We start from the raw sequence: 25,256 nt of genomic DNA, 5'->3' as shown, positions 1-25,256 counted from the left end.
GTTACCTCTGGTGGAAGAAGGGGTTAGAGAGCAAGAAAGGACACACAAGGGGCTTCTGGACTATTGACAATGTTCTATTTGTAGGGTGATTACTTGGAATTTGTTTTATAATTAATTGCTAAGATGTGCATTTATTTTTTTCACACTTTTCCGAACCGTGTTGCCTTTTCCCAATTAAAAAAAATGTTTCTAGGGGCGCCTGGGTGGCTCAGTCGGTTGGGCGTCCGCCTACGGCTCAGGTCATGATCTCACGGTTTGTGAGTTCGAGCCCCTCGTCGGGCTCTGTGCTGACAGCTCAGAGCCTGGAGCCTGCTTTGGATTCTGTCTCCTTCTCTCTCTCTGCCCCTCCCCACTTGAGCTCTGTCTCTCTGTCTCTCAAAAGTAAAATAAATGTAAAAAAAAAAAAGTTTCTAAAATGAAGTGGGTAGGTTTAACAGCAAATAGGACAAAGCTGAAGTGAGAATTATCGTACTGGAAGACAAATCTGAAAAAATTATTCGGCACAGTTAATATAACAGTTAAAATAACACTTAAAATAACTGTTATTTTATAACAGTTAAAATAACTCAGAACAGCAGTTCAGAGACACAAAGAGATGAAAAGTATGACAGAAAAATTAAATTGGAATTCTGGAAGACATGAGAGAAAGAAGGTGCAGAGTAATATTTGAAGAGTTAGTGGCTGATATTTTCTTGGAACCGAAGACTGAAAACTCTCCACTAACTGGGGAAGACGACCTAATCACAAACAGTATAAATAAAAAATAATCCACACCTACCTACACCACAGCACAGTGAAATTTTCAGAATGTCTTAAAATTTTTAATTCAAAAGAATGAAAATATATTAAAAGCAGTCAGAGAGAAAAGATATATAACCTTCAAGTAAAGGACAATTAGACTGCTTTTTTTCATCAATAGTGAAAGCCAGAGGACAGCAGACTTATATTTTTAATATACAAAAAAAAAAAAAACCTGTCATCCTAGAATTATTATTCTTAGTGAAAATATCATCCATGAAAGAAAGACACATAAAAATATGTAATAATTAATGGATTAAAGAGTAAATTATAACGGAAATTAGAAATAGTTAGAAAAGCTTAAAAACAAAAGCACTACATGTCAAATTTGTTAAATATAATTAAAGTGGTACTTTAGAGGGAAATCATAAACTTAAATGTTTATGTCAGAAAATAAAAAGATTGCAAATTAATGTGTTAACCATTCAATTTCAGAAATTTAATAAAGAATAACAGATTAAGCTCAAAGAAAGAGGCAAAAAAAAAATAAAGATAAGAACCAGAATTAATAAAATAGAAAATAGAATCAGTAATGCCCAAAGTTAGGGTTTTTTTGAAAAGCCCAATAAAATTGATAAATTCTCTGCCGAGACTGATCATCCTATGGCAAGAATAATCAAGTAGGAAAGGGAAGATACAATATACAAAAAAAATTAAGAAGGAAAAGGGGGACAAAATTACATGGGCCACAAGGATTTTGAAAAGATAGTAAGATGATATTAAGAAAAATTTTATGTGCAAAACTTTGGAACTTTAGATGACATGGAAAAATTCCTAGGACAATATAATTTACCAAAACTAACTCAAGGAAAAACATCTGAATAGTCTTTTACCCAATGAGGAAATCGAGTCAGTAGTTCTACAAAAATTCAAGAAATAAATAATTCCAGTGTTACAAAAACTCTTCTAGAAGTATAAAAAGGAGAAAAATCCCCACCTCATTTTACAAATGTAGCATAACTTTGATACCAAAACCAGATTAAAAAAAAAGGTACAAGAACATAATTTTATAGGCCATTTATTCCCATGAATATACATGCAAATCTAAACCAAAATATTAGCAAACCACATATAACAACATATGGAAATATACTACAACTTGACCAACGGTTTGTTCTAGGAATGAAAGCTGCTCTCTCATTTTTTTTAAGAAAATCAATTAATGTAATTCACCACATTAACAGATTAAAGGAGATAGATCATCTCCCTTGCTACAAAAAAAAAGGAAAAAAAAAGAAAAAAAAAAACCCCAACCATTCGATTAAATATCTGTACCTGATAAAAAACTTTAGCAAACTAGAAGCAGAAGGAAATTGATAAAAGATAGCCTTTAAAAACTCACAGGAAACACTATACATAATGGTGAGTCTTTGAAAGAGTCCCTACAAGTTCAGGAACAAGAAGAGAGTATACACTATCATTCCCATTGACCTGGAACTTCTAAGCAAGACACAGAAGGTGGGAAAGGAGAAAAGGAAGGCAGGAAAAAAGTTACAAGAATTGATAAGAGTCAAAATTGTTATTTTTCATAGATGATAAGATTATCTGTGTGACAAACCCTAAAGAATCCACAGATAATTAGAATAAATGGAAGCATTTTGCAGGGTTACTGGCCAAAAAAATCAATATACAGAAATCAATTTCACTTAATTTTATTTCCATGAACCAGCAAAAACAGAGAATATAACTTTTAAAACCATAGCCATACAAAATAAGATCAAAATATAAAGTAACTAGGAATATATCTGACAAAAGATTGCAAGATTTTTACGAAGAAATATTTAAAACTTTATTGAAAGACATTAAAGGGGAATTATTATTTCATGTAACAAACAGTTGTGCATAACCCATTACATGTCAAGTGGTTCTAATGCTTTATAATTATTAACCTACCAACTCCTATAATCAAATCAAAGAAAGACTTTATTATTATAATCATCCCATTTCTAGGCAAGGACACTAGAAACTATCACAGGGTCACAAATCTACTGATTTTCAATGCAGGAGGCAAATCACATCACTAATGTGACCCGTGTAGAAGCCAAGGCCTGGGCTGCCCCATTTATTAAGCACCTTCTATTATTCTGGTCATTGCTCTAGAAACTAAGATACAGTGAAAAACAAGACAGATGTGGTCCCCACTTTCATTGAGTTTTTAGTCTAGGGAGGGTTTTTGCTTCTACCTATAAAAACATAATTGGCATCAAATTATCCCGCACACTGAGAACTTTAAAAGCTAGATAAAAGTGTTTGAAGGCACAAAGCCATGGCAGCCAAGACTTGAAGGACCAAGATCCAAAGAAAAGGGAAATGTACTCAGCTAATCCCAACATTATAAAGACAATTTTTCATCAAGTAATTTGCCTAAATCGTGCACATGTAAGGCAATGCTTCAAGAAACCAAGTAGAAATTTTGGCAATGCTATGGTTCAGGAAAGACAAATTAGAGTTCAGGCTTTCAATTTAGCCAGTGGAAGAACTATATCCTAGAAGTAAGGGTCACATGGAAACAGACAAGTCTCAATTGAATCAAGTTAATTTGATCATAATCTATCTGCCTGCCAGAAGAAAATTAAATCCTTATCTGGAGGAAGTTAACATAATCTAGAGCTTCTACAATTTATCAGAAACGATATCTAACAATCAATCAAAAATTGTCAACACAAAAGATTGAAAGCCAAGAGGGAAAAATGAAAAGACCCTTATCCCCAAGAAGAAGAAAATCCAGACCCATAGGTGATTCAAATTTTTTATTTACCAGACACAGACTTTCAAATAACTATGATTAACGTATTCAAGAAAATACATTAAAGGATGGTATATTTCAGCAGAGGGCTACAATCTCAAAATGGAGGGCCCAGGACTGAAAAATACAATAACATGATTAACAACAAATAATTCATTTGATGGGTCTAACAGCAGATTAGAGTATTGGTGAACTGGAAGATGAATCAATAGAAAAATTCAGATTAAAATTAAAATGACTCTCCCAAAAAGGTGGAAAATATGTTAGACACATAGCATACAGTTAAAATCCCAACATATGTGTAATTGGTGTGATGGGAGAAAAGAAAGAGAAGACAGATGCAGTATTTGAAGAGATCCTTCAAATATAAGCATTCTAAATCCTATAATATCCCAAACTGATAGAGGAGGTGGGGAGGGGGGCGTTGAAATAGGTGAAGGGGATTAAGAATATACTTATCGTGATGAGCACTAATACACAGAATTGCTGAATCACTGTATTGTACACATAAAACCAATATAACACTATATGTTAATTATACTTGAATACACACACACACACACACACACACACACACAGAGGGAAAAAAGAAATGAAGAAACACAACAAAAGGGCAAAAACAACAACAGAAATGAAGCCATAGATTCAAGAATGTCCATACCCTACCCCAGGAAAAAAAAAAAAAAACCCATAATTACATCGTAGTAAAACTGGAGAGAACAAAAACAAAGAGAAAATGTTAAAAGTAGGTGTGCTAAAAAGATACAGTGTTGCAAAGGAACAACTATAATACAATAAGCAAACTTTTCAACAGAAACAATGAAAGCAGAAGACAATGGAATAACATCTTTACAGTGCTAAAAACACATAACTTCAGATTTAGAGTTTATAAACAGCAAAAATAACCTTGGAGTGACATCGGCAAGATGGCGGAGTAGGGAACAGCAGGCTTTGTTCTCCCACAAAAAACAACTTCTATCCACAAACAAAACTAGCCCTGGGAGGGCTCAGTCGTCCAATTAAGAATCTATAGCAATGCCATAGAGCAAAAATCGAGAAAAACCACAAAGAAAGATTGCTAGGGATGTTGACTTAGCTGAGCTGTCTGGAGATGGCTAGGAATAAAGAAGGGTGGGAGCTGTCAGTATCAGCCCCATGGCAGTGCCATCAGGGTCCTTGATGGCCTGCTCCATGGGGACACCAGCAGCTTTTGCCAGCAGGGTAACCAACAGCCTCACACCACATACAAAACTCAGTTCAGATACAGAGACCTAAATATGAATGTTCAAACAAAACAATGTCTGGAAGAAAACAGAAAAAAAGCATCTTCATGACCTTGCAATAGGCAAAGATTTCCTAAACAGGAACAAAAATCCCTAACTCTAAAGGAAAGTAAGTGAAAAGACATCTTAAGAGAGTGAAAAGGAAACAAGAGAGGGAGAAGATATCTGTAATACTTCTCTCTGACAAAGGACTACTATCAAGAATATGAGGGGGGCACCTGGGTGGTTCAGTCAGTGAAGCCTCTGACTTCGGTTCAGGTCATGATCTTAACGGTTCGTGAGTTCAAGCCCCATGTCCAGCTCTGTGCTGACAGCACAGAGCCTGCTTGGGATTCTCTGTCTGCCCCTCCCCCCTCAAAATAAATAAACTTTAAAAATATAAACATGAGGAAGTCCTACAATCAATAAGAAAATGATAAAGAATCTAATAGAAAAATGGGCAAAGTACTTGAACAGGAAATTCACAAATGAAGAAATAGGAATGGCCAATAAATATATGAAAAAAAATGCTCAACTTTATTAGTCATCAGGGATATGCAAATTTTCACCACAGGAGATGCCATTCTGTTCCCTCCAGATAAACAAACAAAATTTTTAAGTTTGACAATATCACTATTAGTGGAAGTGCAAATTGATGTAGTCGCCTTGGAAAGCAGGATTTACGTTATCTAATGAAGATGTATATACTCTGTGAGGCAACAATTCCACTTCTACGTATACACCCTAGGGCAAGTCTTCCCTGTAGAAGAATATTCGTGGCAGCCTAGCATCCAGTACTCCCAAACTGGAATGATGGATACTTTTCATCAGCAAAGAATTGAGAAGTAATTCACACAATGAATTCTGCACTATAATTAAAAAACAATGAATGGCAACACGTGCAACACAGATGAAAGAAGCTAGTCACACAAGAAGATGTGTGTGTGCTTTGCTTCCACTGAGAAAATATTCAAAAATATATGAAATCAAACAGTATGTCATTTCGGAATAGAAATGTGATCAAACCGTAAAGAGAAGCAAGGGAATCATGAGCACAGAATTAATGATGAAGGTTAACTGGGATCAAGGAGGGAATGGATAAGATTAGGGAGGTATTCAAAGGCAATGTTGCCATGTTCTGTTCCTTAAAATAGATAGCAGGACCATGAGTGTTTGTTGAATTTTTATTGTTATACATACATTATAACTTACAAACGTTACTTCTTATTTAGTGATTTTTTAATGTTTATTTTTGAGGGAGAGAGAGAGAGCAGGGAGGGGCAGAGAGAGAGGGGTGGAGAGAATCCCAAGCAGGATCAATACTAACAGTGCAGAGCTCGATACAGGGCTCAACCACACAAACTGTGTGATCATGACCAGAGCTGAAATCAAGAGTCAGACACTTAACCAACTGAGCCACACAGGGCCCCTATTTAGTTAAATTTGATACAGCATTTAGAACTTTATGTATTTCACATACATATAGATTTCTGGTCAATTGGCTTGTGATGGAAAAAACATGGCTGCCCCTATACTAGGTTTCACCTAAGAAGCAGACCACAGTCATTTTCATTGTCTCCATGAAGGCCCTGTTGGAATGCTCTTCCTGAGAAGAGGGAATGTCCTGACCAATATGTTCATATAGTGTATCAGTCAGCTTGGGCTGCCATAATAAAATACCACAGGTAGGGTGGCTTAAACACTGTTCTGGAGGCTGGAAGACTAACACCAGGGTGTCAGCACCGTCAGGTTCTGGTGAGGGCCCTCTTCCTAGCTTCCTTCCACTTCTTGCTCTGCTCACATGGCCTTTCCTCACTGAATACACTTGGAGAGAGAGTAAGCTTTCTGGTGCCTCTTCTTAAAAGGGCACTTCCCTTGTAAGTGGGGATCCCACTATGGGGTCCCCACCCTCATGACCTCATCCAATCCTAATTGCTTCCCAAAGATTCCATCCCCAAATGCCATCTCCCTGGGAGTTGGGGCTTCAACATCTGCATTTGTGGGGGAAATAAACATTCAGTCCATAGCATGTAGCCACCCAGATGAGCTAGTTATTATAATTAGCTAATATATTATTTTAACTAGCTAATTATTGCAGGTTGAGAGGGGCACGCAGGACTTATACGTGTTTTTAGTGAGTAGGAATGAGAAGAAAGGAAGGGACCAAGGATTCTCACCTCATCCCCCCCAGCAAGGTTAAGGGTTTGCTTAGCTCTGGGGACTCAGAGAGCCACTGCTTCTGAGCCCCTTTGCTGTGGGTGGTGCCTGCCTCATAGTCCTCAGGTTGAGTCCACAGTCCTCATAGTCCCTCAGGTTTTCTGGGCACATTCCATCCGCCTTACAGCCGCTAGCCCTCCCCAACGGAGGGAGAACAGTGCTTGTGGGCAATTTCTTTAAACGGGCATTTCCTTCCAAAAGAACTGTTCCCCAGAGATTTCCTCGACATCTGCAATGATGGAGAGTCCACACAGAGGCTTGGGAAGAGCTTTACATTCTAAATTGGAGAAAATAAAAATCCTGCCAGAAACAGAAGAAGATGGGGAAGGATGGAGACAAGGATCTAGGAAGCTTCTGCTTGTGGTCTCGGTATTGGGGTTTCATAGAACAGATGGCCAGGGGTTATTTATAACTTGCAACAGGCAGAGCTGAGATCCGTGAAATGCCAGGGGCTTGGCTGACAATGGATGGGGCCAGGGTAGGGACTGAAACTGCTAGAATGCTAGCTGCGTGTGCGTATGTGTGTGTGTGCATGTGTGTGTCTGTGCACATGCATGTGTGCGCATGCGCGTGCGCGTGCGTGTGTGTGTGTGTATGTATGTGTGTGGTGGGGGATGGGGATACATCATGGAAAGGTTATGGAACCCAAGCCCCATCCTATCGGCTAGGTGGGAAATCCCCCAGAGAACCACTGCTTTCAAGAATAATAATAGTCCCACTAATAATAATAAATAGTAACTAACACATTGTTAGCTGGTGTGGTACCAGGCATTAAGCTAAATGTATTATTATGCCCATTCTCCAAATGAGAAAACTGAGGCTTAGTGAGGGTAAGTAACCGACCTAGGGCCTCATAACTCTAAGTGATGAAGCCCTCTGCCTGGCTCCCTGCCTTGTATGGGAAGGAGGAAAGATCAAGGATCTAGACATCTTCCACTGTCACATCAGCCCTTAGCCACCTCAAGAGGCAAGATCACAAGGGGTAGAAATCTGGACCAGGAAATTTGATGTGGTTAGAAGGGGACAGTGACCTGTCAGAGCCAGGGGAGGTACAGACAGAGGCTCTGGACAATGTGTGTGTATATGTGTGTGTACACGTGTGTGTGTGTGCATCCAGGTGATCACTCAGCTGAAGGCAATGTGATTATACATAGAAGACATTACATGTATATTAAATGAATATTTCCTGGCTCTCGAAGACAAGGCAGGCAGGCTGCTGAAGTCCAATATGGTCTACTCCACTCTGCCATCTGTCACCTTAAGCAAGTCACTTCCTTCTCTCTACTTCTCAGTTTCTCCTCTTTAAAATGAGGCAGTTGGTCTAAGATTCTTCCCAGCTCTGATCATCTATGCATCTATGGCTTCACTGGAGTTAGCAGGTGTGGGGGAGGGGGAGGGTTGAGGTTGTCAGAGGTCAGAAGTCAAGTTCTTGGCTACCAACCTCCCCAGCCAAGAACCAAGCCTTGGCAAGGACAGCCAGCAAGAGCAAAGCAAAAGAACACAAGTCAGGAGGCTTGTCTCTGTTGGCTCCATGTGGCAGGGAACAAGGCCATGATCATGCCAACACCCACTCCCAGGGCTATAGGCACTGGTGCCAGGCGTGCCCGCCAACGAGTGGATGGAATGTTCCTAAATTCACGCCTCTAGGAGCGAGGCTGTCTGCCTCAGAATCAGCAAACCACCAGACGGCTTGATGCAGCTCACCATTCCTGCAACAGCCCTTTTGAAGGTCAAGGTGTCCGGCCTCCTGTCTCAATTCGTTTACAATTCCGTTCCCCTCTGAATGACATCTTGACTCATCCCAGTGGGTACCACCAGCATCCAAAGGATCAGGAATTCACCCCAGGTCACAGAGCATGACATGGAGGCTATGATGTTCAGGTCAGCCCAGAGAAAGAAAAATGGCCTGAACTCTCATTCTGTGCCATAGCAGGGACTTGCTTTGATGACATGGGCTCCATTGTTTAGCTCAGCTAATCAGCAAGTATGTAATGAACAGCTACGTGTGCACTTGCTGAATACCTACTATATACCCACTGTAAGGAAGAGTTGTTCACCAAGGTTTTCCAAGGCTTGAGTCTGAGGTAGTAGACATTAACGGAGGAGACCATCCACCAACTTTGGAGTTGGCCAGGCTAGGTTCTAATCCTGCCTCCACCTTCTATTAGTACTATTAACGAATTTCTTAACCATTCTTAACAAATTTCAGACTCCTGGTCTGAAAACTGAGGGAATACCTACTTCACAGCATTATCGTAGGGACCAAAGAGTTCATGTGTATAAAGCATTTATCACAGTGCCTGACAAACAGGAAAGTCCTAAATGGTGATGTAGTTGTTGATGATGACCTAGTAAGGATAGTCACATTGTCCCTTGAGTCAATCCTACTTTGGACCCAGATGACTTCCCCTGACCAGCCAACGCCTACCAGGTGGCACTAGATGGAGAATGCAGCTGCCTCTGGGTTCAGGAATCCAAGAAAACACTGCCCCTCGCCCCTGGACCAGGAAGTACGAGAGCCTCACTAGCCAACAAAGGAAACAGTCTCTTTTGATAATCTGGTTACAGTCAAGAAATATGAAGAGCAGGCAACTGGAGACTTAGGAAGCCAGACACAGAGTTGGGAAAGCAGCCTTATTGAAAGACAGGGGTGGGGAGTCCAGTCCAGTCTGGGAAGAGCAGGTGCCTGAGTTCCTGTCCCAGTCTGGCCCTCTGACCCGCGTCCCAAGGCCTCCACTTCCCCATCTATGAATCATCTATAGACCAAGGGGAGCAGTGGCTAGCAATGTGAAGTCAGAGCTATGTCTCCGCTGTGGAGGGAGGACATGCAGCATGTGAGTTAGCCAATGTCTGGCTACAGGAACTCCATCAATGGTCTGAGAGGGTGCAAGGCCAGCACTTGAGGAATGAAAACAGCCTGCTGAGGAAGAGTCCCTGGGCCTGGGAACCAAGCCCACCCAACCCCACCCCTACCACCCGGAAGCCATCTGCTTTCAGCTGCAGAAAAGCAAACCGGGTCCTGCCTTGGGCTGGCCCAAGCCCCCAAGGAGAGGGGAATGCAGACAGGCAATATGGCCCAGGGAAAACGCTCCAGGCACCAGGGCCAGAGGGCAGAACGCAGTGTTCCCACAGCCCGCAATTCAGGGAATGCAACAGATGGATCTGCCCCAACTCCAGGGAAACATTTGGTTCCTTGTCTCACACCGACTCGCTGGAGAGGATGGTGAGGAGGGCCTGGCGATAGACAAACAAAAAAAGAAGGTCGGGAAGGTCAGGGAAGCCAAGCCAGGAAGCTAAGCACAAACTTCCTAAGACCCTTCCAGAGGCTTTGAGCGCGGGGTAACAAAATGCCAAAGCTGGAAGGGACCTTCCAGAACACTGAATCCGTCCCTTTGTTTTACAGATCAGGAAACTGAGGCCCCCAGAGAAGTCAGCATAGCACAGTGGAAAGAAACTGCGGAGAGAGACAGGAACTAATTATTTAAAGACAGTGTGGTTTGATCCAGGTTCCTTAACTCCTCTGAGCCTCAGAGAAGTTTCCCCTTTGTAAAACAGGGATTCTGTCGCTACTCCATATACTTGGGAGAAATGAGTGGGGTAATGCACATAGGCCATTTAGCACTGTGGCCAGCGCAGAGTAGAGACGCAGTAAATGTTGGCTTCCATTTCGCAAGGTCACATGGGAATCGACAGCAGAGCTAGGACTAGAATACAAATGTCCTGACTCTCCACTCGAGGAGCTACACCACATTCCTCATCCCAGCTAAAGGAAAGAGTCAAAGACAAGATATGCCTATAATGTGCTATTAGGGTGGGGTAGGGTGGGGGTGAAGTGATGTTAGAAGGGATTTTCTCATGGCCAAAGCATGGGAATGTATTACCAAGGGTTCCATTTTGGGAGCTTATTTAAGTGTGTGCCTGGGACGGATTAAAGGCTGGGAGTGAACTAAATGTCATCTCAATGACCTGTTCAGCCCGCAGATGCTAGAATTCGACATACCCAGAGCATGGCTGGTTGCACCCCTCCCTAACTCCCCGTCTCCAAAAGAAAAGAAACAAATATGCATTCACTCATTCATTCATTCATTCATTCATTCAACATCTATTGAGTATGTGTCATGCCCAGAGTAACAGGTTTTCTAATTAGCATTTTGTTATGAGAAAACAGTTTCCAAGATATCAAATGAATAAAAGGTCACGCAATTAGCAAGCAGCAGAGTTAGGACTCAATGCCATCTCTGTCTGCCCTTTGCCCCATGCCATCCACATCTCCGGTCTTCCGATGAGGAGAAAAGAATTAAGATCGTGCCAAGGCCTGATAACCTCAGTGGTGGACATGGACAGAAAGAAGGTCTTGGGACAACTTCTGGCTGGCCCCTTCCTGAGGACAGAAGTAGCCCTTGGAGGCTGCTCTGTGACCTCAATCCTGGAGCTGCTCAGCATTCTCTGGGGGCCCCCCCTGGGTAGGAATCTCTGTCTAGGCCTCCACGGCTCCCTCAACAGGGCCCCTCCCTGCAATATCCTCACCACCTGGGAGCTGCCATATTCACATCTGGGTCTGCCTTATTCACATCTCTGTCCTGAGTACCGAGGGGCAAGCAAAGAAGGAAATTCAGAGCCTGAGGACAAAGACACAGTCCCTGTCTGATGGAGAGACATATTCTTGTGTCCTCAAGGAGCCCCCCACTCATTAGGGAAGATGCAGCCCTCTCCCCAGAGAACTCCCAGGATGACAGAGCAAAAGAAAAAAAACACTACTGCTGCTTCCAGGAAGCTCCCAGTCTGATGGGGGAGACATGGACAGAAGGCAGGTTCAACAGTGATAACGGAGCTAAAGTTTATTGAATATATACTAAGTGCCAAGCACTTTATAAATATGAACTCATTTAATCTATACAACAACCCTATGAGACAGGTCCTATTTTTATCCTTATTAAAAGATTTAAAAAGTAGAGGCACAGAAAGGTCAAGCCACTTACATAAGATCACCAAGCTAAAAAGTGACAATGCCAGAATTAAAACCCAGGTAGTCTGGCTCAGGGGTCTCTCAAGTAAAAGACCAAGAAAAAGCAAGCAGTCCAGTTGCCATGGATTCCAGGTAACTGATGATAGTGGATCTGGTCTGAGAAGGCTGCCTGAGGAGCATAGTGTCTCAGGTCTTGCTTGGAACTGAGGACCCGGGGATAAGGTTCCAGAAAGCCCTGGAGCAGAGAGCAGGCCTGCTGAGATCTGGGTGGGAGAGCCCGGCTGGGGGCAGTAGATGTAGAACCCCTGGAGGAGGAAGACCAGGAGCACTTGTGAAGAGTTTAGATGAAGCACCTGCGAAAGGCCAGTGAGCCTGCCATGGAGGGAGCTGGCTGGGACAGAGGAGCCCCAAAGCAGAGAGGAATTTGCTTGGGGAAAAGCACAAGGAAATATCCAATGTGAAACTTTCCATGGGGAAGGTTCTTCAGCACCAAGCCTGGGGGTGAGACTGGGGAGGGGGAGTTGGAGAGGAGGCAAGCAGCCTGTCAATGGCTCAGCCATGCACTCCCCCCCCACCCCCAGGCCCAACAGGGCTCCCCAGCACAGCTCTCTTTAGTGCACCCATCTCAAATACTCTAACTAGTTGATTATTGACTAACATACTAATCATGAGTTGGGCTTTGGCATGAGATAGCTCTGCGGTCCTAGCTTTACAGTTTACCAACTGCCTACCCTCTCTGGGCTCTGGATGCTCATCTGCACTGCAAAATGCTGATGATAGTAATTATCTTATGGGGATTGTTGTGAGGGTTAAATGAGTTACAGTTATCTAGCACTTAGCACACAGATCTTGGCAGAAATGACTCAATAAGTAATGATCCATGGGTCATTTAAAAGTTTAATTGCCAATTACTTGGGGATTTTCTAGAAGTCTCTGTTATTGGTTTCCAGTTTGATTCCATGGTGGTCAGAGCACATGCTCTTTCTGGAATAAGTATTTTTAAATCCATTGAGGCTTTTTTAGTAGCTCAGCATATGATCTACCTTGGTCAGTGTTCCATGTGCCACCTGTTGTTGGGTGGAAAACCCTACAAACATCAGCTGGCAAACTGATGGAATGAGTAGTCTTCTGTTTCTTCATTGATTTTACCTACTTATTCTGTGAATTACCAAGAGAGGATTTTTGAAATCTCTAACTAAAATCTTGGATGTATTGGGGCGCCTGGGTGGCTCAGTCAGTTGAGCGTCCGGCTTCGGCTCAGGTCATGACCTTACAGTTTGTGGGTTCAAGCCGCTCATCAGGCTCTGTGCTGACAGCTCAGAGCCTGGAACCTGCTTCGAATTCTGTGTCTCCCTCTCTCTCTGCTCTTCCCCTGCTCCTGTTCTGTCTCTCTCTCTCTCTCTCTCTCTCCCCTTCAAAATTAATAAAAACATTACAATCTTGGATTTATCTGTTTCTCCTTAAGTTTTGTCATTTTTGCTTCATCTATTTTGAAGGTCTATTATTAGGTACATAGACATTCAAAAATTAATATGTCTTATTGATGAATTGACCCCTTTATCATTATGTAGTATCTCTCTTTATCCCTAGTAATATTCCTTGTTCTGAAATTTGTTTTCTGATACTAATATAGCCACTCCACATTTTTTTTAAGATTTTTTTATTTTTTAAGTAATCTCTACACCCAACATGGGGCTCAAACTCACAATCCCAAGATCAAGAGTCACATGCTCCACCAACTCAGCCAGCCAGGATCCCTCAAATTTCCTATGATTAGTGTTTGCATGGTATGTATGTTTCCATCATTTTATTCTCAACCTGTGTCTTTATGTGTCAAGTTAATTTCTTGCAGACAGCCTATAGTTGGATATTGCTGTTTATTCAGTCATACTATTTACATTTAATGCAGTGATACAGTTGGGAGTAAGTCTACCATCTCATAAATTGTTTTCAATTTGTCCCATCTGCTCTTTGTTCCTCTTTGTCTCTTTTCCCGTCTTCTTTTAGATTAACCGAGTATTTTTTCACATTCCATTTTATCTCTAGTATTCGCTTATTAGCTTCATTTTAGTCTTTAGAAGCTCCTCTAGTGTTAACAATATGCATCTTTAACTTTTCAGTCTACTCTCAAATAATATTATGCTATTTCACATATAATGCAGAAACCTTATAACAGTATATTTCCCACCTCCCCTTCTCTGTACTGTTGTTCTCATAATTCTATTTTTATATTATATACCCTACAACACATTGTTACTATTTTTGCCTTAAATAGGCAACTATCTTTTAAATACAATTTTAAATGGGGGAGGGGGGTATTTGGAATCCTTTTTATATTACCCACATGTTCAGCACTTCTGATACTCTTCATTCCTTTATGCAGATTCAAGTTTCCATCTTGTATTGTTTTCCTTCTGCCTAAAGAACTTCCTTTCACATTTATTATAGTGACTATCTCCTGGTGATAAACTCTGCTAGCTATTCCCTGTCTGAAAAAGTCTTTACTTCACCTTCATTCTTGAAAGGTATTTTTGTTGGATATAGAAGTCTTGGTTTATAGTTTTTCTTTTAGCACTTTAAAGATGTTGTTCTATTGTCTTCTGGTCTTCATAGTATCTGATGATAAATCAGTACTTTTTTTTTTTTTTTAACTTGGTTCCCCTATATATAGCATGCCACTTTTTCTCTGGCTGCTTTTAAATTTTTCTTTTTACCACTGTTTTTTGGAAATTGGATTATGATATGCCTTGGTGTGGTTTTTTGTGTTTATTCTTGGGGGGGTTATTAAGTGATTTATATTTATGAGTTTATAGTTTTCATCAAATTTGGAAATCTCTTTTTTTTTTTTTTTTGAGAGACAGAGAAACAGAGTACACAGGGGGAGGGGCAGAGAGAGAAGGAGACAGAATCCAAAGCAGGCTCCAGGCTCTGAGCTGTCAGCACAGAGCCCGATGTGGGGCTCAAACTCACAAATCATGAGATCATGACCTGAGCCAAAGTCGGACACTTAACCAACTGAACCACCCAGGCGCCCCTGGAAATCTCTTTTTAAGTAGGCTCCATGCCTAGCCCAATGCAGGGCTTGAACTCACAGCTATGAGATCAAGACCTGGGCTGAGATCAAGAGTCGGGTGCTTAACCAACTGAGCCACCCAGGTGCCCCAAATTTGGAGATGTATAGCCATTATTTCTTCCAACACTTTTCTGCCCCTTTCTGGGACTTCAATTACATATATGTTAGTCCACTTGATGTTTTCCCACAGGTCAGTGAAATGTGGTTCACGTTATTTTCTCTGTGTTTCATTCTGGATATTTCTATTGCTTTGTATTCAGATTCAGTGAACTTTTTTCTGCAGTGTCTAATCTGCTATTGATATGCAATGGACTGAATGTTTGTATTCCCACCAAAATTCATATACTGAAGTCCTTGCCCCCAGTGTGGTGGTATTTGGAGATGGGGCTTTGGGGAGGCAATTAGGTCATGAGGGTGAGAGGCTGGTCTGATGAGATTAGGAGCCCTTATAAAAAGAGCTTGGCATCTCTCTCTCTCTGTACACATGCGCTGAAGAAAGGCCACGTGAACACACAGAAAGAAGGCAGCCATTTCCAAGCCAAGAAGAGAGCTCTCACCAGAACCCAACTGTGCTGGTCGGTACCCTGACCTCAGACTTGCAGCCTTCAGAACTGTGAGAAAATAAATGTCTGCTGTTTAAGCCCTCCTGTCTATGGTATTTTGTCATGGCAACAAAGCAGACTAATATATAATCCCATCCAGTGGAACTATAATCCTTTTTTATATCTTCTAATTCTCTCTTCATTATGTTCATGTTTTTCTTTAAATCCTTAAACATATTGAGCATATCTATAATAGCTCTTTTAATGGCCCTGCCTGCTAATTCTATCTTCCCTATCATTCCTGAATCTATTTCAATTGACTGATTTCTGTTTGTGGGTCACACTGAAATAAAATCTTCAGAGAAGACAAGAGTAATGGGATCAATAGGACGGGGAGAGTTCCCAAGTCCCCACAGTCAACAGGTGGCAAAACAACTTGCTGTTGGCAGGGAAGACATTATTCATGGCCCCCATCTTAAAAGATAGAAAAGTGAAGCCTAGGGCAGGGAAGAGACTTGCCTCAAACCAACAGCTTGGGACTTGGCAGAAGAGATCCTATCCCCCACACCCAGCCACCTGACTTTTCTATCCCAGAAGACTCCCTTTCTATCAGTCTCGAGCCTGGGCCACTCCTGCGGAAACCTAGGAAAAGCTGGATGTCTGAGTTCCAGAGAGGGGAATGCAGGGAGGGTCTTCTAGCACATTCTGGGAAGGGGTGGCTGTTGGGAGAGGTATTGGGGAGGAGAAGACAGAGCCAGAAGAAAAGCAAAGGCATCTCCACCCAGGCAGCAGCTGCTCCCAAATATGTCACAACTTGTCAAAGAGGCAGAAATAGAAGCTGTCTATGGAGTGGAAGGGGGTGGGGCAGCTTCTGAACCCACAGTGAGGGCAGAAGCTTCTGAATCCACAGGGAAGACAGAATGGGGTGGGGTTAGAAAGGAAGGGGACCGGGTGGGGGGCTAAGTCCGGGGGCGAGTATGACAAATACATGCCAGGCGGTTCTAGGTGGGCCGAAATGAGTCCCGAGAACCATCTGGTTGCACTTCAGTGAGACTGAGTATGGGAGCAGAAGTGGAGACGGGAAAAGGACAAAACATCCAAAGAAACCTGCCCTCTCTGATCCTACAGGTCCATTCTTTAGGGCCAGGCCCGCTTCAAACGAGTCTCCAAACAGTCCGACTCTGACCCTATGAGCACTTCCTCCAGACCCACGTGCTGAGTCAGAAAAAGAATGTTACCTCTCAAAGGGCTACTTGGATCATTCATATCAGCATCTTGATTTGCAAACAGGGAAAATGAGACCCAGAGAGGAGAAACAACACCAACGTGCCCCGACTCCTTATCCGGGGTTCCTTCTTCCACATGCCCTTCGTTTCCTCACAGTATTTGTCTTAATCCAGAGCTAAGGCCCAGCTCACACAGGAACACGGAATACGCATAAGAAATCCTCAGCCGTATTTCCAAAGGCGCCCAGGTTCACACTGGCACGCACTCTGCTGAAATCTGGTCTGGTTATTTTTAAACCTAGCTCTGTGCTTTGTGTCCACCAATCACCTCTCCATGACCCCCACTCCCTGGGGACCCATTCCCTTCCGCCTCCAGGCCCACACCTTCCCCCACCCCAAGGCCAGAGATTCTTGATGAATGAGCCTGGCTCTGAGCTCCAGATTCCAGGCAGGGACGGATTTCCCAGTGGTTATCTGATGCTCAGTCCTCAATGGAAACAATGTGTGGCCTCCGGAGGCCTAGCGCCCCCCCACACACACACCCCTCACCCCTCAGCTGGGGCTCCCATCTGCCTCGAGACCTTTCCTTTTGTCTCAAACCCTCAGGCTTCCTTCGGTCTCTCCAGCCTAGTGTCTCTCACCCGTCTCTCCTATCTTCTGTTCATCTCTCCACATCTCCCTGACTCTCCATTCGAAGCCTAAAGCAGCTCCGGTCCCTTCACTGCCTCCTACTGGGAAAGCAGGTACTCACTTGAAGCATGTTCCTCACCTGTCAGGCTCAGGGAGGGAGACGAGGCACTGGGATTCAGCCCCAAGGCCTAAGATCAGGCCCCCTTCACACTTCTGACACTAGTGCTCTGTGCACCCTTGGCAAGTCACACCCCCACCTCTGGGCCTCAGTTTCCCAGTGTGTAGAAGGAAGAAGGTGGACTAGCTAATCCTTAGGCTACCTCCCAGCTCTGATATTCTATGATTCTGTGATCGGTTCTCACCCTGCTTGCAAGGCTACTGCTCCCCCCATAATCAAGCTGATTTGGATGCCACGTTCATGCATCTAGGTCCTTGAAATGTACACACATTTCTGCCACCCAAGCCCTACCTAGTTCCCATCCATAACACCCAGAGACCCAGGCTAAGAAAACAAAAGGGGGGGGGGGCTTGTACGGAGAAGCCAGAGGCTCCTGCCCTTCCAGACCCTTCTCCTTCTTGCTCCTCTACTTCCAGAATCGAGGCTCCAGAATGGGAAACTTGCTTTGATGTTGGCCAAACAACATGGCAGCCCAGGTCAGCCCACCTGCGAGGTCAGCAGGGACTGGAAGAGGCTAGGAGCCAGAGAGTAAGGCTGAGTATGTAGAGCAGGGTGGGGAGGAAGGGCCCGCAAGGCAGGTGAAGGGGATTTCTGGGCATTTTGAAATCCAACCACTACCATGCAAATGAGATCAGCCCAGCAGGCAAACAGACAGAATCGAGTTGAGACAGACAGGGTGGGGACACAAACAGCTTGGCCCTGGAGCCCCCACCAGGGATAAGGGCTTCCTCCGGAGGGAGCAGGGGACGGCTAGAGGAGGCTACAGTCGGGGCAGGGGGCCCTGAGTGCCCAAGCCAGCAGGGATGGGGATTAGGGCCCGACGCCCTGCTGTCAGGTTAGAGCTGATGGATCACCGCTGGTGGTGGAACACAAAGGCTGTTCTGTGCTTGGCACCAATGTGTTCCCATCCATCAGAGGGCAGCCTGCATGGGGTGGGTGAGTGTGCAGGGGAGGAAGGCCAAGCCCCTAGATGCGGCTGTTCCACAGCTCAGCTAGGAAAGAGGAGCAGGGTGGATAGAGGGCCAACCCCCCATCAGGGTTTTGAGGCCAGAGATACCTGGGCCACCCTATCTTCTCGGGCCTGGGAGGGTCTGTGCCCCACAGCTGGGCCCTGACGTGGTCCTCGGCACTTACTTGGGCAGACGGACGCAAGCACAGCTACAGACAGGGATGCACTGAGACCCGGACGCACAAGATCACTCTAGCCCTGCAGCCCCACCCTCACATTTGGTTAGAAGCAAACGTTACACGCACAAAGCCACACTCCCATCAATCCCATAGGTGCTCCCATAGGCTCTCACCCAGGTCCCGTCCCAGCCCCAGGGACTGACACAGAGTGGGCTCCTAGGGAACTGGGTTCAGCCGATGAAGGGGGGAATTAATAAATTCTTTCTCTGGATTACAGGATAGTACTCCTTTACCACCTACCGCTTCCCACCTTGGTTAGGTAACTTTGTGCGCTCATCTTACCCAGCTGTGACTATTTGCAGGCACAAAGACCACATCGTCTTCACATCAGTGACCCCAACGCCCAGCGCGAGACGTGCAATACAGGTTTCTTGATCAAAAGAGTTGAGTGAATAAATATATAGGCACCTGGGGTGAGACCAGGTTTTCCCTCCCCCGTTCCTGCTCTTCTGGTCCCCTGGAGGCAATAATGGCCAAGGCAATAGACTGAGAGAGAGAGGGGGGGGCCAGGAGTGGAGGACAGGACAAAGCAAGGAAAGGGACTAACATTTATTGGGTGTTGCCATGTACCGGGTGCCCTTTCATTAATACAACCATCATCCTCCTACCACACACACACACACACACACACACACACACACATCCCTTGGCCAGCCGAAACATGCATCCTCTCCTGGTGGAATCCATCCTCCTGCCTGAGTGGATTGCTCAGGCCTCCAGCACCCCACTCCTGGGTTACTGCCATGGTTTTCTATGTGGTCTCTTTGCCTCAGCTTTCCAGTCCCTCCACGCTCAGCCGGGCCTCCTCTCATCTCTACACGCTTGTCCAATCGCCCACTTACTGGACCCCGCGTGCCATACAAACCCTCCACCCAGTGCCCCCTTCCTCTCTTCTCATTTAATTCTCACCTGTTCCCCAAGACCCAGCACAAACCCTCCTCCTCCTCAAGCCTTCCACAGAGACCCAGACTTGGTGATTCTGACTTTCTATAAACTCCTGAAACACTCAGTTGATGAGCCCACTCACTGGCAATCGATCACGGCCCCTGTGTTTACTGCTGAATTAAAATAGCTCTCTCTCACATTATAATTTAACATTCACGTTTCAGTGTCCATGTTTGCCAACCAGATAGTAAGATCCTGGAAATCAGAACAAGCCCAGCTCTCCTGCTTCCGTTTTTAGAGGACGCGAACACACTGTTTAGGGGCAAGGCAGATTGGATCCCAAAAGGACAAAATGATGCAATTTTTTGGTTTCCATGGTAACTTCAACATCCTTCTTTTCCCAAGGCTCATAGGACTGGAGTGTAAACTGAGGCCAGGTTTTTCTTTGCTTGGAAGGATGTGGGTTAGAAATAGCAATTCTTCCTCAACCCAGCTGGTCGGGGTCAAAAGCAGGGTTTAGAACCCATAGCCCCCAGGCTGCCACACTGGTAAGGCCAAGAACCCAGTTAAGACCCCATTGCTTTCCTCAACATGTGTGGGGTTTTTTCTTGTCTAGCTACGACCCCTCCTCATCTCTGTTCCCTACCCCAGACAGACACCGGCATTTTCCCGGCTCCTCACCATAGACCACGAGCGACAGGACATCCAGGTCCGTCAAGCTCCAGTTGGATCTCACCTCCCCTGAGAAACCCTCTCTGAGTCCCAGCACCATACTTCCTCCTTTTACTGTCCTTGCCACTGATTGAAACTTGTAACACCAATCTCAAATTCAAGTGGAGGATGGATCAGACTTAGTCCACGGGTTCCTAGAGTTCCTTGGATCTCACCTCCCCTGAGAAACCCTCTCTGAGTCCCAGCACCATACTTCCTCCTTTTACTGTCCTTGCCACTGATTGAAACTTGTAACACCAATCTCAAATTCAAGTGGAGGATGGATCAGACTTAGTCCACGGGTTCCTAGAGGAAAAATGGGGACCAAAGAATAAGAGGGAACCAATGGCAGTTCAAAACCCAGAAGGCTCCCTGTGGCCAGAGCTGCACCTCAGTGGGGCGGGTTGCCTTGTGAGGTCAGTAGCAGCTGGACAATGGCCACCTGTGAAGGGGACTGAGGCATCATGGGTTGGGTGGAACTAGACGACCACAGGGGTCTACGAATGGTAAGGTCCTCAAGGGCAGAGACCCTGCCTAGGGCGTCCCTGTGACCAACCCCTCAGTCCGAAGACTGAGCTTGTTCTCTGCTGGTCTCTCAGGCCTGCCCACAGCATTGGGAGCATTGGTCCTCTCGGGCCCCAAACTCTGCTGAGGGGTGACCATGGACTGAGAAGCTGGAAAGTTAAGTAGTCCCTCCTCCCCCTGACATTTGAGACCTACATGCTACGTGTAAAACTGATGGCTTAGACAGGAAGATGCGGAACAACCGAGCCAGGTGGTCAAGGAGAAGGGAGAGTCAAAGTGAGTCTGGAGGGTTCTGCTTTCTCTCCCTCCCACTCCACCCACTCAGGAAAAGCTTGGGGTCCCAAGGGGGCAGGAAACAGAGTTCAAGAGGCGACACAGAAGGACAGATAAACGATCCAGAGGGAGAGAGAGGGAAGAGACCGAGGGTTTAATAGATCTTGACCTTGCCACGGAGGGAAAGGTGTAGCCTATTAGTTCTAATTCTTGCTCTGCCCCTGACCAACTGAGTTAAAAGGAAAACCTCTACTGACCCCTGCCAAAAAGACCAAAAAATTCCTCTCGCCTCAATTGCCCCCGTCACAGGAGACCTAAGCGACAGAAGACGTCAAGGCTCCTTTGAAAACCCAGAAGTTGAAGCCATTTGACCCTCCAGGTTTCAATCCTTCTTACCCCTGGACACTGAGCCCACACACATGCCCCAAATTTGAAGCAGTCTCATGCTTCTGACTGATGGAGCCTGGTTAAGGTGCTGTCAGGAAGCCGGCGGATGGATACTTTGATTTCTTAAGGCCTCTTCCAGCCTGAACCCTGCCTTTCCTTGTTCCCTCCCCTCAACACCCCCCCCCAACACACACACACACACACACACATCTTTGGGACTAGCAAGGAGACAGCAGGCAGGCCGCCTGGCTAGGAGTAATTGAAAGGAGCAGATGAGAGGAGAATGTGTGTCCTCCCCCACCTCCCCGGCCCCACGGGGGCTGCTGAGAAATGAAAACTAATCAAATTACACCGACGGCCTCCCTCCCCGTGCACAGGAGCCGGCCCAGGCTGGGGCAAGCGGGCTGGGTGGGGTGGGGGCTGGGGGCAGAGGGAAGGGGAATCACATCTAATCCACTGTAAACGTCTTGATGTGCAGCGACAGCTTAGGGGGGGCTCAGGTTTCTGCGGCATTGGCTATATTTATCTCTGGTTCCATGCCAGCGGGGAGGGTTTAAATGGCACCCAGCAGTTGGCGTGAGGGGCTGCAGGAGCTTGGGGGCCAGTGGCAGGAACAAGTCTCTTCCGACCCCATGGAGCTATATGAGACATCCCCCTACTTCTACCAGGAACCCCACTTCTATGACGGGGAGAACTACCTGCCCGTCCACCTCCAGGCCTTCGAGCCACCAGGCTACGAGCGGACTGAGCTCAGCCTGAGCCCTGAGGCCCGAGGGCCCCTCGAAGACAAGGGGCTGGGGACCCCCGAGCACTGCCTGGGCCAGTGCCTGCCGTGGGCCTGCAAGGTGTGTAAGAGGAAGTCGGTGTCCGTGGACCGGCGGCGTGCGGCCACACTGAGGGAGAAGCGCAGGCTCAAGAAGGTCAATGAGGCCTTTGAGGCTCTGAAGAGGAGCACCCTGCTCAACCCCAACCAGCGGCTGCCCAAGGTGGAGATCCTGCGCAGCGCCATCCAGTACATCGAGCGCCTACAGGCCCTGCTCAGCTCCCTCAACCAGGAAGAGCGTGACCTCCGGTACCGGGGCGGGGGCGGGCCCCAGCCAGGGGTAAGTGAGCGTCTCCCCCCCGAGCCGCCCCAGGGGGAGGGGGCGCAGGAGGCCCCTGGACGGCTTCGGGACCCCAGTGTGGGGTTCGGTCAGAGGGTTGGAGCAGGTGGGGTCTTGGGGGGCTGCAGCACCCCCTCCTTCCTCACAGCTGGGCGGTCAAGTTGACCTCCTGTGTCCCTCTGTCCTTTCAGGCCAAGCTAAAGGCCACAGGGAGAAGCAGAGGTGGAGGGGGGTGGCAGAGAACAGAAGGACGGGCGGATCCAAGAGCAAGTCCAGAGTCAGCCTGGGTGGGAGTGAGAATTAATCCCAGCGCCTAGGGATGGGGTCCAAAAGGCAAGGCCAAGCGTCGCTTTGCCCCACCACCCCATCTTGAGTGTGGCTGAGCAGAGGCAACACCTACCCAGGGTCTCTCAAGAACCCCAGCGGGCCTGCACCTGCTTCCTTCACCTTATCCTTCACCCTTATCGTAAGGTCAGGAAAACCAGGAACCCTTTTAAACCGGGTGTCCTGTGAGGACAGAATCGCCACCCAGAATGGAGGACAAGAAAGGCCTGGAAGTAGGGGCTCTGTGGCCAGGCAGGGAGCGGGGGCATGAAAGTTGCTGATGGGGAAGATCCTGAGGCCAGGGGTGCCCCGGGCTGGAGGGCTGCAGCCTGTGGCCCACCCTCCAGCCCCACAAGGGGAGCTTTTGCCCATTGGAACTGGACAGAGAGACACCATCAAGAATGGCTGTGCTCTGACCTTGGGCCTTCACCCCGTCTTGCAGGTGCCCAGTGAATGCAGCTCCCACAGCGCCTCCTGCAGTCCAGAGTGGGGCAGCACATTGGAGTTTGGTCCCAACACAGGGGGTAAGTGAGACCCGGACCCTCATAACCTTGGCTTGACCCCATCAGCCTGTCTCTAGGCCCAGTTGTCTCCTTTTACCTTGCTTCTTGCTCCAGTCCTCTTGCCTTTGGCTTCTCCAGGGAACTGCTGAACCCGGGGTTCCAAATGGTGGGCCGCGAGGCCCTGTGCCTCCCTGAGACCTTGACCAGCTAAGGAGTGGTCTAGGCCTCCTGCAGCTCCCCGACCAAAGCCTGGTGCCTGACCTTCTCCACGGAGAGGGGAATGTCCCTGCCCCAGGGGTCCCTGGGAATTGCCGAGTCAGTGCTGCAAAACTGGGCCAGCAAAGGACAATTCCAGTCTCCCAGGATACACCGTCCTGGCTCCGTCTCAGAGTAGCTGCTTTCAAATCCTAACCCCACTAGGGGAGCTCAGAGAGAAGGCACATGCGTTCAGTGTTCACACACACATGCACACGCGTGCACACACACACGCACACACACACATATGCTTGGCACTGGGAAAGGCATGGGCTAGCGGGTAGGATTCTTGAGTTTTGCGCACTCATCTGTCCTGGGAAACCTGTGCCACCCCCAAAGACCTTGTTCCCTGTCCTGGGTCTTGAAACCCCCTTCATCACACAGGTGACATCCTCCCCCCTTCTGCTTACAGATCACCTGCTCACGGCCGACCCCACGGACGCCCACAACCTGCACTCTCTCACCTCCATTGTGGACAGCATCACAGTGGAAGACGTCTCTGTGGCCTTCCCAGATGAAACCATGCCCAACTGAGATTGTCTGCCAGGCCAGGCGTCCATGAGAGCCCCCACGCTGGCCACAGATGCCACCGCCCCCGCAGCAGGGGCTTCCTCAGCCAGGCTGTCCTGATGCCAGAGGGCCAGTGCCGGGGCTATCAAATGCCAGCCTATCCCCTTCCTCATCCATGTAAGGTTAACTCGCCACCCAGAGAGGGAACGGATGCTCTCGTGTAGCTGACTCCTTACAGCAAGGAGCATGCCGTTTCCCGGGAAATAGAGCAGGGGACCAGAGTGCCCCTCGTGTATGCCCTGTCTCGGGGCAAACTCAGGAGCTCCCCTTTGTTCATAGTGCAGCCTCCAATTCCACCCCCTCCAAAGAAACGGTCTGAGAGACGATGACAGTGTCCTGACCAGGACAGGCTGTGTGCATCTTCTGTTCTTGTCTTTTCCTGATGCCAGGGGCTGGGCTGGGCCTGCCCTGAATCGAGGGAGAGGAAAGGGAGAGGAACAATCCTCTGTTCCCAAGTCCCTGGGGGGCCAAGCTTTTGCAGTGAATATCGGGAACCTTCCAGTGGTTTTATGTTTTGTGTTGTTTGTAAAGCCGCCATCTGACCAAGGTCTCCTGTGCACAAGTGGCCAGGGGCAGGCAGGGAGGGGGGCAGGGGCTCTTGGGGGTGATTTCTTTTCTTAACTAAGCATTGTGTGGTTTTGCCATTGTTTTGTATTTTTTTTTTTTTTTTGCTAACTTATTTGGATTTCTTTTTTAAAAAACGAATAAAGACTGGGTGCTAGAAGAATGTCTGTGATGATGTGGAGGGAGGGGGTGCCCGCCGCTCCTGCCCCTCCCCCTCCAGTGGTGCAGACACACCTCAGGGGGCAGGCCCGCTAAGGATCGGAGCTGATGGGGCTCCGAAAGCAGCTGGGGCACTACCTTGCTGCTGGTCACCAGGTACTGGGAGCCCCA

The 25,256-nt window shown here is 46.7% G+C and overlaps 1 protein-coding gene across 1 annotated transcript; it reads left to right on the top strand.

Moving 5' to 3' along the window:
• The first annotated feature begins 22,086 nt into the window (after positions 1 to 22,086).
• On the top strand, positions 22,087 to 24,691 carry MYOG (myogenin). Its single transcript, XM_003999381.6, has 3 exons — positions 22,087 to 22,710; positions 23,477 to 23,558; positions 24,205 to 24,691. Exons 1-3 carry the CDS (start codon positions 22,165 to 22,167, stop codon positions 24,324 to 24,326), a joined length of 750 nt encoding a protein of 249 aa, XP_003999430.2. The 5' UTR covers positions 22,087 to 22,164; the 3' UTR covers positions 24,327 to 24,691.
• Positions 24,692 to 25,256: the final 565 nt, after the last annotated feature.

This window comes from Felis catus, chromosome F1 (assembly GCF_018350175.1).
Source record: "Felis catus isolate Fca126 chromosome F1, F.catus_Fca126_mat1.0, whole genome shotgun sequence".
Lineage (NCBI taxonomy): Eukaryota > Metazoa > Chordata > Mammalia > Carnivora > Felidae > Felis > Felis catus.
The sequence above is the reverse complement of the archived record's forward strand: the minus strand, read 5'-3'. Positions and strand labels throughout refer to the sequence as shown.

Bases quoted from the DNA above. Each gene is read 5' to 3' on its own strand.
- MYOG (XM_003999381.6), top strand. From the start codon at position 22,165: ATGGCACCCAGCAGTTGGCGTGAGGGGCTGCAGGAGCTTGGGGGCCAG. The intron at 22,711-23,476 runs GTAAGTGAGCGT...CCCGTCTTGCAG, and splicing joins GGGGCGGGCCCCAGCCAGGG to GTGCCCAGTGAATGCAGCTC. The intron at 23,559-24,204 runs GTAAGTGAGACC...TTCTGCTTACAG, and splicing joins GTTTGGTCCCAACACAGGGG to ATCACCTGCTCACGGCCGAC.